We start from the raw sequence: 19,414 nt of genomic DNA, 5'->3' as shown, positions 1-19,414 counted from the left end.
TTTTTATAAATGTCTTAATAGTGATGATCAGAAGTCAAGATTTTGTCATTAATTCAGTGGGTCTGGTGTTTTGGGAGACACTCAATCCCAGGAATAAGACATTCAGGTGTGAAGCCCAAGGGATAGTATCTGAGAGGATGTGTGAGAGGTAGGTGGTATGTCAGAGACTGTGGCAGCTGCATGGATTTAAATTGGTCAGAAATCAATTAATAAAGATGAGAAGGATGGAAGTCAACTGAAAATGCATAAATACTGTGAGAAATTATACTACATGGAATAGGAGAATGAGACCAACTATTATTATATATCAATTCATGGAAAGGTTTTGGAACTGTGACTTTCACAATTTCCATTATCGGTGACATCAGAAACAGATCCCTATATCACTAATCACAGGGATGGTGTGAGAAGAAAAAGTCTGCTTACTGAACAGCCTGGGAGCTCAGGAGACTCACACAAGTGCTTGGAGAAATTGTCCCAGGAGTGAAGAGGAGATTGCAGAACTGCCTAGGAACCTGCTGAACTCTCACATTGGACAACAGCTCCTCCCTTAGAGTTACCCTTCATCTGTACTTGGTGCCCTGAAGGACCGTAATGATTTCAATCCACCTGGTCAGCATCACAGCCTGTGACGGTCCCCAAAAAAGTTCCATGTAGTCTGTGCACCATGTAAAGTAGTGGTCACAAGAAAGAGCAGACCTGTGGGTGCTGCATCCCTCAGTGTCAAGAGCTCTGTCTGTGCAGTGTATGTGAATAACACAAAATTAACTACTACCCAGAATGAAGACACATACATCTACAAGGATTAAGAATGGTACCCTCAGCATTCTAGACTTCTGTGGTCTCTGTGTCTGCTATCTTCTCCTTCTTAGGCTAAGCCAGTTACTGAGCTATGAAATATTCATCCTGTTGAATATGCAAATAATCTGGAGTCTACTGAGTTAAATATGGATATGTCTGTGTCCTCCACAGCATCAGCCAATAACCACATCCTTCTCATACAGAAGCCCCTGAGAACACAGCTCCCTCATCATGGATTGGAGCTGGACAATCCTCTTCTTGGCGGCAGTGACTACAGGTAAGATAGCCCGTAGGTCCGGGACTGAGGAGGGGGCTGCAAGTGCTTAATAGATATTATGTCCACCTGTGTCTGCTCTCCACAGGTGTCCACTCTGAGATTCAGCTGGAGCAGTCTGGGGCTGAAGTGAAGAAGCCGGGGGCATCAGTGAAGATCTCCTGCAAGGTTTCTGGGGACGATTTCAGCAGCTACTATATGGACTGGGTGCGACAGGCTTCTGGGCAAGGGCTTGAGTGGATTGGAGGATATAACTTAGTTGACGGTGAAGCAAAGTACTCACCGAAATTCCAGGGCAGAGCCACCATCACCAGCGACGAATCCACGAACACAGCCTATATGGAGTTGAATAGTCTGAGCTCTGAGGATACAGCTGTGTATTACTGTGCAACCACACAGTGTCATAACCACATCCTGACTGTGTCAGAAACCCTGATGAAGGAGGCAGCCACGTCAGAAGGAGGCAGGAGATAAGAGGGAAAATTTGGGTGACAACTTCCCTAAATGACTGAGAAAAAGAAACAATAGGAAATGCATTCACTGTAATTAGGTGAGGAACAATGGCACCCAACTGAACATATGTAATTCCACACAAATTCCTACATTGTGGATTTCAGGAATGAGGCACAAAGTTAATGAAAGTGGAAATTTTCTAGGCAACAATTATCTTGTAAGTAAAATTCATATTCAGGAGAGAGTTTCAACTGGTTGAGTATAAATTTCAAAGTCAGTTGGGTAATTATCATGGAGGACAATTTTCGGACTACATGGTAACTCTACATTTAATTTCAAAAAAAATTTGTGCGGCTACCTTCCAAAGAAGCTGTATCATTTTACATTACCATCAGCAAAGAATGAGAATTCTTAGCACTCCAAATTATTGTCAGAATACCGTTGACAGTATTTTGGATTTTAGTCGTTCTCATAGACTATGAATGCTATTTCATTGTTGTAATTTATATTACCCTAAGGAATGATCTCTTTGAATATCTTTTTTAGTGGGATGTTTGTTTAGAACTTAGATCAATCTTTTTTTTAACTTGTTTTCTTTTCTTCAGTTAAGTGTCCTTGTATATTCATGATACAAGCCATTTACAAAATATATGATTTTCAAATATTTCTCCTAGTCTATTACTTTTCATTTCCTTAGTAATGAGTTTTGCACAGTGAAAAAAATATAGTTTTGATATTGACAGTTTATTAAATATTTTTTCTTTTGTTGATCATGTTTTCGATGGTAAATCTAAAACTCATTGTCTGATCCAAGGTCACTCAAAATTTTTTCCGTGACTCTAACCACAGAACATACTAAAGAAATTGGAAGTTAGATTTCATCTTTTTATGTAGAGAGTATGCACATGAGTCATTTGGAATTCTTCTGTATGAGTTGTGTGGCTCCTTCTCCACATTAAATAAAAAAAAAAAATTAGTCATTTGCTTACATCAGTATGGACTCATGGGTATTGGTTTTATAATTTGTGTCATAATTCAATATTCTGCTGTTTAGTGTTCAGAAATTTCAAGCTTGTTTAGCTATTTAGAGCTCTTTTAGTTTGACTCCCATCATTTGCCATCCATTTATTTAACTGTTCATTTCTAGTATTCCTATACAGTACCTAGTCAGACTCATTGGCCCAGGCACTCAATGGGAAACAAACAAACAAAATTATCAACTAGATAGCAGTGCTTATGTGTAGGTAGCTTTGCGTTTAATTTAACAGATTGGATCTGTTTCCAAAGTTACTTAGGTTAGCACCTTTCTCCCTACCCTCTTCAGTGAGTTGTTTCATAAATTTGTAACACCATTAATTTTTTTAGACAGTCTGCATTCTATCCTGACCTCTTTAATTATATGAATTAAAAAAAAGACCTTTGTCATCGTGTTGATTCTGACTCAAAGCGACCCTATAGGACAGAGTAGATTTGCCCCATTGAATTTCCAAGGAGCACCTGGTGGATTTGAACTGCCAGCCTTTTGGTTAGCAGCTGTAGCACTTAACTACTATAACACCAGGGTTATATATATATATATATATATATATATATATATATATATATACACACCCACACACACATACATTTCTTTCATACATGAAGTTACACTTTGCTGGAAAGTTCTAAGTACCGTGATAGGTGCAGAGTATCGTATATTCACCAGGGCAATAGAATAGAGACAAAGTTTACCACTCTTAAACTCACATGCGCTTTACCTTATTGTACACCCCTCTCCAAATTCCTGGTAGTCACTTATCTGCTCATCGTGTCTGTAGTTTCGCCTTTTCCACAATGTCATATTGAGGACATCATACGGTATGTCGCGTTCTCAAACTGGCTACTTTCGTTGAAGACTAATCCGTGTATTTTCATGGCTCGGTGGCTCATTTGTTTTCATCGCTGAATAATATTCTATTGTGTGGATGCGCCACAGATTGTTGATCCATTCTCATACTGAAGGGCATCTTGTTTGTTTCCAATTTTGGCAAGTGAGCAAGAAGGAGAGAGAGAGACATACCTTCTCTTTGCTCTATGTCGTATGAAGGGGAATATGAGAGACAGAGTTGATGGTTGCAGTAGATCCTTGTTGGTAAATGACTCAGGACTCCTGGAGGGGTTAGGATCACATGAACGAAATAAGGTCTCTTGACACGGAAACTGTATGTGCCATCTATTATAATTAATTTCCAGTGAAAGAATTAATCTAGTTAAATAGACTTACTTTTAGAGTTTAGGGCTGTATTTAATTGCATAGTTGCACAGTAAAAATCATTTAAACAAACACAAATTCTTTCTAAATCTAACATTTTCTGTTATGGGGTCATTTATCATTTAACTAACATCTTTAATCTATAGGGAAATAGCAGTTTAATCATTGATTATAACACCAGAATAAATTAAGTTCTTCAATCAGGCTTTCAAAACAATGTCTTAAAACATAAGCTCTGGCAACCTGTACATTCATACCTACCCTGGCAAAGTATATGCAATGCCCTTGGTAAGGTGCATGCTGGCATGGCCTAGGCCCTCACTGTGGTGTGGTCAGTTTTGAGGGGAGAGGCTGGTAACCTGGTGAAGGGCATTGTCAATACTGCAGGCATGAATTGTCAAGGGTAAGTGTTTGACTCCTGAGCCAGAAGAAACAGGGGCACTGGAGCCAAGTCTGGTCTTTGATCAAAGTCAGTGCATCGCATGGGAAAGACTTGGTGCTACAGCTATCCCACTGAAGGGCCAAAGGTGGCCTCTGCTTGGGACAGTGTTGTCATGCACCAGGAAAAGCTGCCCGAGAATTGCTGTCTCTTGGACATAAACTAGTAGCTTCAAGATGACCAGCAGTTGTGACCTGAGTTCCACTGCTTCCTAGATGATGGCCAGGAGAAGTGGTGGAAGGTGATATGAGAGGACTGGCATGGGGGAAGATGGAAAAACAGTAGATATTGGTATTTTATTTTATTTATAATTACTCTTTATTATTTTCTCCTTAGAGATAATCAGGCTTTACCATTACTAGGCCTTTATGTGGAGATTTGGGTGAACCAAGATATGGCTGCACTTGGAGTTTACTGTTGCTGTGGCTACGGGAGTTTAAGTTATCTTTTATTATGGACAGCAGAAACCTCAAGTTCCTTTAGTGAAACATATGTTCGTTTGTTTGTTTTTCCTCCTCTTTTGACTTTAAGTCTTTATTTTATGTTCCCCAGAGAGAACCTGCCCTTTTAGCATTCCCTGGTCATGTCAATGTTATTCTGTTTGATAATTGCTAGTGTTGTGGTGGTCTTTGCAATAAGGGGAGATTTCTCTGATCTTCTGACTGAACCTCATTCCTCCACGGGCATTGTTCACCTTTGTCAGGTGTGTGGCCTTCCAAGTGCCATCCTGGGTGTAGCATGACTTCCTTCCCTTCTGCACGGTGGAGTGACTTCTCTCCTATATGTTTCCTCCCCAGGTGCAATCGTTTTCCACCTGCGACATCTGGTTTCCCTTTGAGTGCACTTTTCCTGCAAATTAAGGCTTTTATACCTTATGGAAGAGAGGGGAGATGATTCTGGACACAGCTTGATGGTGTCCTCAGTTCCCCTGCCAGGCTCTATGAGATTTCACCAGTGTCCGTAGAATTCCATTTTTGATGATTTCCTGAACAGATCAATCCTCTTGTTCTGAAGTAGAGATAAGGGAGGTGGTCTGGGTGTATTCTGGAAGTGCCATCTGCTCCTCTCCAGCACCATAAGGGTTTAGTTCTTTATAGGATTTTCCTCAGTCCCAGAGGATGTGACACTTGGGAGCTTAACACTCTAATGCCTTGAACACACTCAACGTTAAGAGATTTATTACATATCATGGTTTAATCTCGGAGTATCTTATATGCCATCTGGCACTGTCTGCCCTGGGTAAGCTCAAGTTAGGGTTGGGTTTCTTCCTGTAGGCACCTATCTCCCTTCAGAGCCTAGATTTATTGTTTCCCCTGTGGCTTCAATTTTCTGATGTTAAAGAAACTGTGTTCATTTGCAGTTTCTCCAGCTTTGTTGTCATTGTTGTAAGAAGAAAAGCAATGTTTTTCTCAGCTCTCTTCAGCTCCATGCTGAGCAGCAGCTTTGTATGTCATAGCTGGAAACCTGAGACAATCCACATACCCCTGGTCATGAAGACACAGATATTAATTGAGGTATATGCACACTTTGGAATAGTATCCATCATTAAAATTAGTGAATTCTTGATACACATTCCAAGTGGATGTACCTCTGAATTGTTACGGAGAATGAAATAAGCTAAAGGAATGAACGTGCATACTGCATGATTCCATGTATGTAAATACCGGAAGATGCAAGCTAATCTAAACTCACATAAAGATCAGTATGTGCCTGGGGACAGAGCGAGCAGTGGGAAGGGCAGGAGGGAGGAATGACAGAGGAACAAAAGGAAATCATTGAAGTGTATGGAGTTGTTCACTCTCTTGGTTGTGGTGATGCTTGCACTGAGATGCACGTATGTTGGTACTTAACTGATTGTACACTTTAAAGAAGTGAAATATATTATATGTCAATTATCTCAGCATAAGCTTGTTAAAATCAGTAAGTTTTTATATTGGTAGAGAAGGAGTGATAGAAAGATACACAATAGCATCCTAAAGATCCAAGACCCCTGAACGTTCACATACATTGAACTTGGTATTGTACATATTACCTGGATAAATACTGTTGTGTTTAGGTGTTAGATGCCGTCCTGTGGGTTCAATTTCATAGCGACCCTATGTGCAACAGAACAAAATGCTGCCTGGTCTTGCACCATCATCACAATCTTTGCTATATTTGAGCCCTTAGCAGGTTTCTGGTGGGGTGAATTAGGGAAGGTTCCTATAAAGAGGAGATAATTTGGTCTTATGTAGGAAAAAGGACACTCTTCCATGGGAATAGGAGAGAAGAAAAACAAATGGATACTAACAGAGAAGGGGGAAGTGTATTAGCAAAGAAGCAAAAGCTGGTGAATGATGGGAAAAGGGAGAGCAGGAATTGGATCAACAGTGAGGGGGAGGACAACTTGGAAGTCTGCACTCAGAAACAGAGAGAGCACACCTTGTGTTTTTCTCCCAGGCCTTCTCCCCAGAGGAGGATGTTCACCAGGCATATACACGTGACAGAATGTCTGCAGGTGGGATCCCAAAAAGGGATAGGGGATTGCAGCTCTGGCCCTTAGTGTAATGTGTTACCTAGGGTTAGCAGCAACTTTGTTTCCCACAGTCCAGCAAACCAGCCTGCTTCCCTGACCTGTTTTCCTAACTTTGAGGTGGCAATGAAAATATGGAAGCTCAGGAATGAGGGAGTTTAGGAGGAGGAAGACGTCTGGGTCCCCTGATGTCTAAATACTCAGGAAGTCACCTTTTGGAAGAGCCTGTGAGGCAGAAGCTTGCCCCTGGTTCCTTCCTCTTGTAAGTCCAGTACCCTTGACACATGCACATTTCCCCTCAGCTCTGTCTATATCACGCCTACCATGCTGTGTGGTGTGGGCATCTTCACTCTCTCAGGAAAGGCACTATCCTTCCTAGTAGAAGATGAAGCTGTTATGTTTCCTCCTTTTTCTGGTAGCAGCTTCTCAGTGTGAGCCTCTCAGGGACTTAAACGTTGGGTGATAGGGGTGAGTGTGCTCTGTTTCTGACTCACAAGAATTTTGTCTCTTTCCCCTAGGTGTCCCGTCCCAGGTGCAGCTGAAGGAGTCAGGCCCAGGACTGGTGAAGCCGTCACAAACCTTGTCTCTCACCTGCACTGTCACTGGTGGCTCCATCTCTAGTGGTTATGCTTGGAGCTGGATCTCCCAGGCCCCAGGGAAGGGCCTGGAATGGCTGGGAGTTGGTTACTACAGTGGATCATGATGGAATACAAAGTATGGCTCCTCCATCCAGGGCCAAATCTCCATCACTGCTGACTCATCCAAGAAGCAGTTCTCCCTACATCTTAGCTCTGCGACTTCTGAGGACACAGCCATGTATTACTGTGCAAGAGGCACAGTGAAGAGAAGTCGGTGTGCCCCAAGACACAAACCTCCCCTGAAGGGAGAGGACTGGCCTACGGGAGGCGCTCAGAATGCATGGAGCACAGAGAGCATCTCAGGAGCAGGTGCAGAGGAAGACTGAAGTTTCCTTTTAACCCTGGTGCTTCCTGCCCCTGCCCCGCAGAAGTCTTATCCTGGAAGAACCATTACTGTCTCTTCCTTGCAACCAGGAACAGATTAGCCAATAAGCACGGTCAGCACATGCTTCTTCATGTGTACTTTATAAGCACATGCTTAGTTATGCTAACCTTGTAAGCCCATGCTTACCTTGCTTACTGAGTAATCCTTCCCTGCAGGGCGCTAAATGAAATTGGAAATATCTCCAGTGGGTGAGAATGTGCGGACTAGAAATGAAGCTCACACAGGCTCAGGAGGGTGCTTTGCCCAAGGTTGTTTAAGGTCTGAAATTCTTTTAACTGTATCACACTTGTGCTTTCAGGAATGTGCTTACAAGCTACACGTAATTAAGCATGTGTTTACTGTGCTTACTGGGTAATCCACCCGTGCTTGTAACTCCCTGGTGTCTCTCACTTAACAAGTGCTAATTTGGAGAAGGAATTCCATTAAGTATTTAAGCCTTCATTTTTCACATTTCTACCACCAACGTTTTTTTCAGTAAAATTTGAATAATTAGAAAACCATGTGACCTCAGTTCAACCTCCAAATCCATGCAAATATTTCTGTGCCTTCTACACTGTCTTAGTCATACGAAGCGCTTCCGTCCACAGTGGACTCAGTGTATATGGTGACGTTATGTTTCATTCTTGCCCTTTTTTCTGCCTTTCGTGGAGCTGAAAAAACCACTTTGATAGGTCATATCTGCCACTTCTAACTGAGTTTTAGTGTTCTATGTCTCAGATAGTCTCTCTACCACCCATTCTTTTGTCGTGGCAAGAGGAGGAAGATTCATCCATGACTTTTTAATCGCCCTCATTCTCCATTAAAGAAAATAAGAAACCCCTTTATTTCATCTCCTCTGTATCTGCTGTCTCATTTTGCTTCTTTTCATTCCCAGTGTCACCAAGTTCAGGCACTGAGCATCAGTCCACAGACTGGTCGCCTACCCTGCAAACTCCTCACCCTCCAGTTATTTTCTAGGGCCCTGCCTTGTGACTCCTCTCCCCACCCACTCCCTTCTCCTAAGTACTTCAGAGGAGACAGCTGCTTCTCTTGGTGTCCCCTGATTATACACTGTGGGGGTCACTAGTGATCTGATAATAAAGTCCAAACCCCCATGCCGTTGCAGTCTCAGAACATTCTGCAACACGTTACAAGGGCGAATGAATCCTCAAAATTCTAGACTAATTTCAGTTGCCTTTCTCTGTACACATACAAATATGTGTGTGTATATATATGTGTGTGTTGATATATATATGTGTCTGTATATATATATGTGTGTGTCTGTAGATATATGTATATCTCAAAGTGGCACAAATGGTTAAGCACTCAACTGCTAAACTTAAGGTCAGTGGTTCGAACCCCCCCAGCTGCTCCTCAGGAGAAAGACCTGGTGATCTGCTTCCCTAAAGATGACAACCAAGGAAACCCTCTGGGGGCAGTTTGGCTCTGTCACATGGGTTTGCTGAGCGTCAAAATTGACTCAGTGGCACCTAACAGCAATAATAACATACATTGAGTGCGTTTAATGACATTAAACAAGCACGCTATTTGAATAACTGGCATAATTGACAATTTAGAGATAAATGCATTTTTACCTTTAAATTATGTAATTGAAAAAGAATAACATTTATATTCACTTGTAGCAAGATGTGCTTTTAAATCTGTTAATTGGAGTTCCAATAGATAGACAGGCAGATGGAAGAACATACTTGTAGATCACTACATCACACAATAAACACAAATTCCAATGTATTAGTTAGAGTAATATTGAGGCAATGTGTGTGATGTCTGAAAGGATACATTTTCGTTGTGGTCTGTACACCTGTGTGTGTCAGTTCTGGGGAAGTGTGTGCATGTGCATGTGTGTTTCCGTGTGATTGCAACTGTTACAATATATTCTAACTGTATCTGATACATAAAATCTAGATTTTTGACATTTTTTTTAAAGTTAATGAAACCAAACCATAAGAAAAATCATAAAGATATTTTGAATGGCAATGTTATGATCTCTAACACAAATAGACTGTTTTATTAACAATGAACAAAATACTTAATTTTGTTTTTGAAAGACTCCTGGTGAGGTGGGGAAGTCACTATTAAATTATCAGAATATCAGTACCAAATTGCTAAACACATAATGCACTTATCCTCACTGCTGGTCAAGAAAAACCTAAGTATCAAATTAGATCCATCATGTAAGAGAAAATAACAAGTTTATGATTATTGCTTTAAATACCAGCTATCTTATAGAGAAATCAGAATGAGAAAAAAAGAACGTTGAATTGCCCCTTGATTTTATCCCTAATTCCGGAAGCAGTTCTTTAATCACATTTTGAAGAGTGAATGAGCCTGAAGTCAGCCCCTCTGCACTTATTAGGACAGGGGTCCCCACATAAGTAAATTTTCCTTCAAGTTCTAGGGTAAAATTCCTCTCATGGACTGTTGAGTTTAATAGCCCTCTCATCAGATACAGCTAGAAAGTCTCTGGGAAAGAGAGCTCTGTGGTTTAGAAGATGACACTCTTGGGTCTTCTTTGGTGCCTGGTGACAGCTAACCAAGGAGATTGTCTCAGATATCAGACCTGGGTATATGGTGATGGTTGTGACTGCAGATGACTGACATGGACCCAGGTGTCCTATTGCAGGTGCAACTGGAAGCATTGGACCCAGGACTGCTGAAGGCCTCACAGAGTTTCTGTCTCACCTTCAGTGTCTCCGGATTCTTCTTCACAGCAGGTAGTCACTTCTGGCACTGGGTTTGCCAGCACCTGGGGAAGGGGCTGTGGTGGATATGGGACTCAGTTATTCTGGGTTCACAAAATACAGCCGATTGTTCCAGAACCACAGATCCATTTCCAGAGACACATCCAAGAAGCAGGTCTTCCTGCAGCTGAGCTCTGTGATCACCTAGGAAATAGCCGTGTATTTCTCTGTGAGATACACACTGAGGGGAAGTCAGTGTGAGCCCCTGCAGGGAGCATATTGGGCACAGGAATGAATTACCCAATAAGCAAGGTATGTGTGTGCTTAAGGCATCAACAAAACAGAGGCAGCAGCTGTCCAAAACAAAGACGCATAGATGCCAGGCAAACAGAACACAAGAAAAAGAGAGTGTCAGGGTTGAAGGTAACTGGCAAAGCACTAAATAAAACTGATACCAGCTCCAGTGTGTGAGAATGTCCCTGCTATGGACATAAGGGTGCCCACCTGCAAGGTTGTTTAGGCTATGAGGTCCCTACCACTTCAACATCTGGTTGACCTTTGTCTCTTATGGTCCTCTCCCATGTAATTGAAATTCCTTACCTCAGTGGGTCTCTGGGGACTATACTATTTCTTTGTAGTAAACAAGAGATGAGGATGGATGTTGAGTCTAACTCTTGCTACATTCACCCAGTATGCAACTGGATTCAACATGAGTGGTTACTGGGCATGGATGGATTATTAATAGATACCAGATCTCTGACCCATTATGAGAGAACCGTGTTGTACATCCATATCTGTGGAAGTCCAGCAGGGGGGCTAGCAATGCTCTTTGGCACCGTACAAACACAGGGGTGTGCTCTTTCACATGTTCTGGTAAACAACCAATAGAAACTCCAGTGCCAGACGAATAAGTCGACAATTGCAAAGAATTTAACCTTTACTTTTTAACTGTATAGTATTTACATGAAAATTTTGAAAACACAACAAAACAAATACTGCCGAATACTTGTTATTAAGCAGTTCACTGTCACAAAAGCATTGGAAAGAAACAAATGATGGAAGTGCTCCATAAGTGTCACTGAGTGCCAGAGATCAATTGTGCATAATCACATACTGCTTCATCTTTGACACAATTGAGTCTTGCCTGAAAAGATGAGCGAGAGTTTATGCAGTTCTTTCAGACAGATTTTCCTTCTTAAACAATGTGGATCCACCTGATGAAGAATTGAAGAAATTAGTGCAGGCTTATCCTGTTGACTTTAGTATAAACTTTTACAGAGAAGTGCAACAATTTCATTCTTATATGAAAACTAAATTTATAGATTCAGGAAAGAGAACTTTCACTCATGTAGGCTTGTGTTTTCCCATAACAGGAGATAAAGTACAATGTGTATTTCCTGCTGTTAAAATTGCTCAGTGCATATTCCTAACTGTAATGATCACAAGCTGCACAACGAATACTCACTATTGTCCCTAAAGAGACCCAAAACTCTCAGTGCACAGTAATGATGCAAGAAAGACTGGATTCATTATCGTTATTATGCATGGAATTAGATAGGGCTCAACAGCTTAATTGTGATGAAATCACTGAAGAATTTGTAAGAGCAAAGAATAGAAATATTTTTATTTATAACATGTTGGAGATGAAAGATCTATTTAAAATAAAATATAATAATGTCTTGTAATATTTGTTTTCTGATCATTAATTTTTTCTTTTTTGACATCTTTTCATTCATTCTTTTCTAATTACAGATTTATTATGAAACAAGCATCAGAACTGAAGTATGAGCCATTTAATGCAAAACCGGAGAAAGTCAATTTTTTGTTGTGGGAGATCAACAGAATTTTACATTGTTGAAACAGCTAAGTTCACTGAGACATTTTCTTTGCTGTAAATCATGTAGAAGATTTCTTTTGTAGAAAATATGGTACATAGTAAAAATCTTATTACCTGACATCCACTAAAAATTTTACAATCCAATTCATCTCATTCTGTTAAAATGGCACAGGGCACTTTTCTGTTCAATCACTAATATTATAGTTACATTTACAAAGATGTTACATCAGGGATAGCTGAGACACACACACGTGTATATATACAGACATGTATATGTTTATAATTCACATATCCTGTTCGAATGCGTTGGTGAGAAGAAGAGGGGCAACCACAGATTTTATCAGTGTTTAGGGCCCTCACGTGCCTTAATCAGTCCTGGCCGGACAGCAGGGGGCCCTCAGCAATCACAGAGCCCGAAGACCCCACTCAGAGCAGGTTGAGGTGGAGACAGCAAAATATTCAGAATATACCTTGGTCGTGCTCCATTGCTGCCCTTTTTCCTGTCTGGCACGGAGCTGAAAGAAAAAAAATGATTTGTACCCTTCACGTTGATCAGGAAAGACAGACTAGTCACCGGAAAAGGACACCATTTTTGCAAAAGTTATGGGCTTGAACATAGCAATGATTGTCAGCATGGCGCAGGACCAGGTAGTGTTTCGTTTTGTGGTACATAGGGTCACTATCAGTTGGAACCGACTTGATGGCACCGAACAACAAAAAGACGCTATATGCATAACTGAGTAACACATAGTTTAGAAAGTTACCTTTTTACATTTAATTATTATATTTAGCAAGAATATTTTTTATATTTAGACGCATCAAAGCATATATTTACATTAGTGAATTGGGATTGAATTAAACAGGCATACACACAGAAGAACATAATTATGGAACCCTGCCTTACACTATAAACTCAACTTCAAACGGATTGATTTGAATAATATGGAGGAAATATATGTGTTGTGTGTAAGGATGTATATATTTTTTTTTTTGCATGTGTACCTGTGCCTGTCACTGCTGGAGATGAGTGTGTCTGTGCTTGTGAAATTACAATATGTTGTAAACATATCTAAGTACATAAAATCTAATTTTTTTTACATGCTGAAGGATAATGAAACCAAACCAAGTGAGAAGTCATAATAGGCTCTTGATTGGTAATGTTATGATGTCTAATACATATAGCATGTATTGCTGATAATTCACAAAAATGCCCAAATTTTCTTTAAAGAGACTCCTGAAGTAGAAAATGTCAATTTGATTCTTTCTGAATATCAGTATAAAATTTCTAAAGATGAAATGCGCTAATCCGCACTGGCCAAGGAAAAAACTCATTATAATATAAAATTTATCCAAAATACAAGAGAAATTAAAATAAATTAATGAATGCCATTTCATTGTATGGAGTTTAAGATCCGGTGTTTTGCATAATTCACTGATACAAATATTTGTTTGTCATCTGTTCAGAAAGTAATTTAACTGCATCTCTTAAAATTTCATTATGAAGAAGGGAGTAATGCCATACTGTTAATCTATTCTATAAATTCTTGTGATTTTTATATTTGATGGTTTGCCTTTTATAAACTTTCTATTTAGAGCAATATTAGATTAACAGGACAATTGCAAAGAATATACAGAGGGTAACAACTTGCATAATTATGGTGCATTTGTAATAATTAAGAAATTAACATTGCTACATTTATATTTACCAAACTGCTGATTTTATGAGAATTTTACTAGTTTTCCACTCATGTCCTTTGTTGTTTTTGCTCCAAGATTCAATTTAAGACACCATATTGTATTTAGCTCTCATATTTCCTGAGTCTCGTCAGTGATACTGTGTGCTCTACTATTTTTCAGTGACATGATGTATAAATGGCAGTTAGGCAGGTTGATAGTGCTTTTCAGATCATTTATATCCACAATTATTTTCTTCTACTTATTCCATCAACTGGAGTGTGAAGTGTTTAGGTCTCCAACTATAACTGAAGATTGGTCTATGTCTCCTCTAGGTTCTATTAATAGGTATTTTTATGTGTTTTGGAAAATTGGCCCTTTACCGTTATGCAATGTGCCTCTTTAAGTCTAAAAATCTTTTTTTTTGAAGTCTGCTTTATCAGAAATTAATATCACTTCTGAAGCTTTGCTTTTATGGTTTATATTTATCCATCTTTTACTTTTACCTATCTATATATTTATATTGAAAGCCCTTACTAGATTTGAGTTTGGGCTTGCTTTTTACCCAATACGACAATTATTCTTTTGTAGCTGATGTTTTTAGATGATTCTCATTTAAAATGAATAATGATATAGTTCCATCTTGCTAATTGTTTTCTGTTTGCTGAAATTTTTCTTTGTTCTTTCAATTTTTTCTACTGTTTCTTCTCTTAATTTAAATGTTTAAGTATAGCATTTGTATCTTTTCTGTTGATTTACTATTTTTTTCCTCTTTATGTGTTTTAAATTAACTTGATTCTGCCTTCATATAATATTCTATCCCTTCATATAGAATGTTAGGATATTTTAGCAATTTTTCCAATTCCTCACTCCCCTCCCTTTGTCTTTTTGCTTAGTTCCATTCTATTTTACATATCCTGGATAAACATACACATTTTTTTTTTATTAAAGAGTCAGTCATAAATTAGAGCCAATAAAATGAGAAAAAAAATTCAATTTCTCCTTCGTTTTATTCCTTATTGCTGAAGAACTTCTTTTTGATGTCCTGATGGATACATATGCTGATCATACTTTTTCTCATTTTCTGGTTCTAAGAGAAATCCTTTCAATTTTAAAAGACATTTTCACTGCATATACAATTTTTTTTTAGTGTTTTACTTTTTTATTCCACTTCAACAATTTAAATAGATCATCCCATTGTCTTTATGATTCCTCGTATTTGATGGGAAGAGGGCTATAACTACTTTTTCTGTTCCTTTCTAAGAAATGCTTCTTTATTCTTTTTGCTTGCCTTCCACATTTTCTCTTTTTGTCTTTGGCTTTCAGGTGTTTTATTACTATATATCTCTGTGAGTGTTTGTGTGCGTGTGTGTGAATATTTATCCTGCTTGACATTCTCTGAGATATTTGGAAAGGAGATTTAGTGTTTGTCACCGATTTGGAAACTTTTTGGCAATTATTTCTTCAAACATCTTTCCTCCCCGCTCTTTCTTCTCCTTTTCTATACCATTTATACATATTTGCGCCATTTCATATTGCCCCTCGCTCTTGGATGTACTGTTCCATTTTCCTGAATCTTTTCCCTTTGCAATTTGGTCTAGGTAATTTCCGTCAGGCAGTTTAAAGTTCACATTTACCTTTGACAACTGTGTTGAGTCTGTGGTTCAGCTTATTGAAAGTGTTATTCATTTGTTACTGTCTTGCTGTTTATCAAAATTTCTTGCATTCAGTTTGCTCTTTCCTTGTACTTTTCATCATTCTCCTGAAGTTCCCTATTGGATCCTGAAGTCAGTCTAACATTTCATGCAGAACTTTAAATATATTAATAAGAATACTTTAAAATCCCCAGTTTAATTTGATATATTATATATTGATCCTCACATGAAGTGTCCCCTACACACTGTGTGTCTCTGTGTCTGTTCTGGTCTTTGTATAACTCAGAAAGGATTACGGTTAGGATCTGCCCTACATTGTTATTACCTCATTAACACACATACACACACACAAAACTATTTTGATTCATGGTTACATCCACAGATAGAAAGATTGAGAATTCAATATGTATTTTTGGGAACAGAATTCAATTGATAACACATTATTTTTTCAAAGTGCCTGAGAATACAACAATCCCTCCTCACCCAAACTACTTTAGGATTCCCAGTCCACAGATTTAGTTCCCTCCCCAACCATGTAGAGCCTCCCGGTGTTTAGGAAAATGGAGGAAGAAAGACTAAATCCTGGCGTGGCCTTAAGTACAGTGACAGATGTCTCACTTTATTCTTTCTGTCCTATGTGGCCATCAAGAGCAGGACAATGTACTTAATGTAAGAAATTGGAAATAAATAAGTAATGACTATTGCATATCATGTCATCCATGCCTCACAGATGCTTTCTCTCTCTCTCTCTCACACACACAGAGGCTCCTTTCTTGAACTGAGGTACATCGTCCATGTTATGTTCGCATTGTCTTTTTGCAACAGTGCAGTTTAGTATCTGTCTTAGCTGTCCAGTGTTTCTATAATAGAAATATCATAAATAGATGACTTTAACAAACAGAAATTTATTCTCTCCTGGTTTAGGAGGTTTGAGGTCCAAATTCAGAGTGCCAGCTGTAGGGGACCTTGAGGGGAGGCCCTCGTCTCCTTTGAATATCTTTTGGTCCTGTATTTCTTGGAGATCTCCATGTGTCTTGGCATTAATCTTTCCCAGATTATAGTAGTTTCTCATCTCAGGGATCTGTGTCCAAAGGATGCACTCTGCTCCCAGCTCTTCTTTCTTGGTGATACTGAGGCCCCTCAATCTTTGCCAGCTCCTCTCTCCTTTTACCTCTTGTAAGATTAAAGGTGATACAGGCCATGCCCCAGGGAAACTCCTCTTACTTCTGATCAGGTCTGTGACCTGAGTAAGGGTGTTGCATCCCACCCTTGTCCTGCCTCATTAACATAACTGACATAATCTAATCCTCATTAACATAGACCAGTTAACACATTGAGGTAAGGCTTTACAATACATTACAAAATTGAGGATAATTACGTCAGATCACAAAACGGAGGACAACCACACAATACTGGAAATCATAACCTAGCCAAGTTAACCCTTATTTTTGGGGACACAATTCAATCCATGACAGTATCCAAAGCTTGAATCACATTACTGGGCAGCAAAAACCCCTTCAGATGAATTTGTTCCTTAGCCAATTATGTTCTACCTTGTCCTTGATGTGAACTTAAATATTGTGTCACACAAGAACTTAGGAACTTGTGATGTTCTTCATATCAACTGTATGAAAACCACCTGGATTAAATATATTCCACTTCTAAAGTAAACCTTAAACCAAAACTATCTCCTTCAGTATTTTTAAACCAATCAAATGTTTAACTTAATTTGTAAAGAATGTCAGCCTTGAGCAGGGCACTATTTAAAGAATTATCTATTTGTGAAAAAATTGACAACTAGAAAGATTAGATGAGAAGTTTAGGGGGTAGTGATTTTGTGTTAATGGTAAAGGAAGAATTTGGAAAAGGATAGTGAGAATGGTTGGATGATTTGAAGAAAGTAATGAATGCCACTGAATTGTACATGTAGAAATTGTTGAATAGGTATTAGTTTTGCTATATATATTTGCACCAAAAATAATACCTTATTTTAAGAAAACGTGTGGAGTAAAATTACGGAAAGAATGAACATTGTGTAAGGTTATATAAATGGTGACTAGCTTGGGATTGGACTTGTCCATGGACAATATTGAGGGTATTGACTGACTGAACACCGGTGATAGTTATTCCAACTCTTAACTTTGCAGAGAGGGGCGAGTGTTTTAACTTCTCTGAGCATAACTTCAGCTTTCCCATCTGTATGTGGAGGACCTAGAGTAATGAAAACTTCACTAAATGGTTGAGAACATTAAATAAGGTAATAAGGGTACCTACTTACCATAGTTTCATGCATAAAGAAAAGCTCAATATATGTCTACTGCCCTGATTGTTTCCACACACACTCCTCCCACCTTCTGTCCAGGGTACTTGTCTATCCAGAAGAACCACTCTGTGTATGGCACTCACATCATACAACCCCCTACTGGAGGGAGACACGCAACTAGGGTCCCACTCTTGTCTCATAAAAACCCTCACAGAACCTGTCCCCGCAGCCCTGAGAGGAGCCCAGTCCCATTTGATTTGCTGTGCCCAAGCATCAGTGAGTCTAGTGGCAGCACCATGAAGTTTAAACAGATCTGGGGATTCCTTCTCATCCTTCTGCAAGGTAATTGTTGGAGATATAAGGGAGTGATGCATGTTGAATGTGCAAGTGTGCAGAGAGAGTGGGCTTCCTGAATCCAGTGTGTGTGTCCATTTTCTTTCTTTTTTTTCTTCTTTGCAGGTGTCCATTGTGAGGTGCAGCTGGTGGAGTCTGGAGGAGACCGTAGAAAACCGGGGGGTTCCCTGAACCTCTCCTGTGTAGCCTCTGGTTTTACATTCAGCAATTATGACATGAACTGGATCTGTCAGTATCCTGGGAAGGGGCCAGAATGGGTGGCATTTATACAGTATAGTGGAGGTAACAAATACTACACAGACTCCGTGAAGGGCTGGTTCACCATCTCCAGAGATAACTCCAAGAACACAGTGTATCTGCAAATGGACAGCCTGAGAACAGAGGACACAGCCATGTATTACTGTGCAAGAGACACAGTGAAAGGAAGTCACTGGGAGCCCAGGCACAAACCTCTCTGCTGGAGACAGGAGGGACTGAGCTCTGGGGGGTGCTGAGTATCCACTGAGTAGTATATAAATCCTCTGAGGAGCAGGGGCAAAGGAAGAGAGGGAAGGGCTCCTCTCAGAAGCTGTGGTTTCCCCCATTCAGTCAGCATGTCCTCAGGGACCTACATGCAACATGATTCTAGGGACCTTTCCTCATCTGAACACCAAACTTTTTATTTTAACAGTCATCTTGTCTGTTTTTCTGCATGTGCCCCAGGGCAAGTTCCACAGTAATGTTTCTTGACGAGGCCTGTTTACTATTCAGGTTACTAGGTAGTGCTGTTAGTTGCCAAGTTTAGAAAAACTTAGTATCTTAAACTATTCTACTGTTGATCCTCAAATCTGTCCTGCACTCTCAGATGAAACCCCATTTTTTCACCCAGGTGAGTGCCCCTCAGTCCTCCTTCATGTAGTACCTTTCACTAGTGATGATCCAGGTCATGCTGTACATGCTGATGAGTGTTCACATATTTTGGCCCCATGAGACTGGTGGTAGTTCCTGTAGACATTTTTGATCGTCACAGCAGAAGAGTGGCATACATTTCCACAAACATAATAATTCTTTTGTAAGAATATTTGTTCAAATTTTGTGGAAACCTTTCTCCAACAGTCAACATGCAGAAACACACATACATACTTGCCACATAAAAACGAACATCTAGTAATACTCACCACCAGAGGACACCCAGGCCTCCTGAATGTGCACCATCAA

General features: G+C 39.6%; 2 gene segments (V, D, J or C); both read left to right on the top strand.

The window, feature by feature from the left end:
* The first annotated feature begins 957 nt into the window (after positions 1-957).
* On the top strand, positions 958-1,564 carry LOC126064704 (immunoglobulin heavy variable 1-69D-like). The segment is given in 2 exon segments: positions 958-1,078; positions 1,164-1,564. Coding segments are annotated over 2 exon segments (432 nt in total).
* A 16,490-nt stretch (positions 1,565-18,054) lies between these two features.
* Positions 18,055-18,711, top strand: LOC126064605 (immunoglobulin heavy variable 3-30-3-like). The segment is given in 2 exon segments: positions 18,055-18,205; positions 18,323-18,711. Coding segments are annotated over 2 exon segments (435 nt in total).
* The last annotated feature ends 703 nt before the right edge of the window (positions 18,712-19,414 follow it).

This window comes from Elephas maximus, chromosome 21, assembly GCF_024166365.1.
Source record: "Elephas maximus indicus isolate mEleMax1 chromosome 21, mEleMax1 primary haplotype, whole genome shotgun sequence".
Classification (NCBI taxonomy): Eukaryota; Metazoa; Chordata; class Mammalia; order Proboscidea; family Elephantidae; genus Elephas; species Elephas maximus.
Note: the sequence above shows the minus strand (reverse complement) of the source record. Positions and strands in the feature narration are given on the sequence as shown.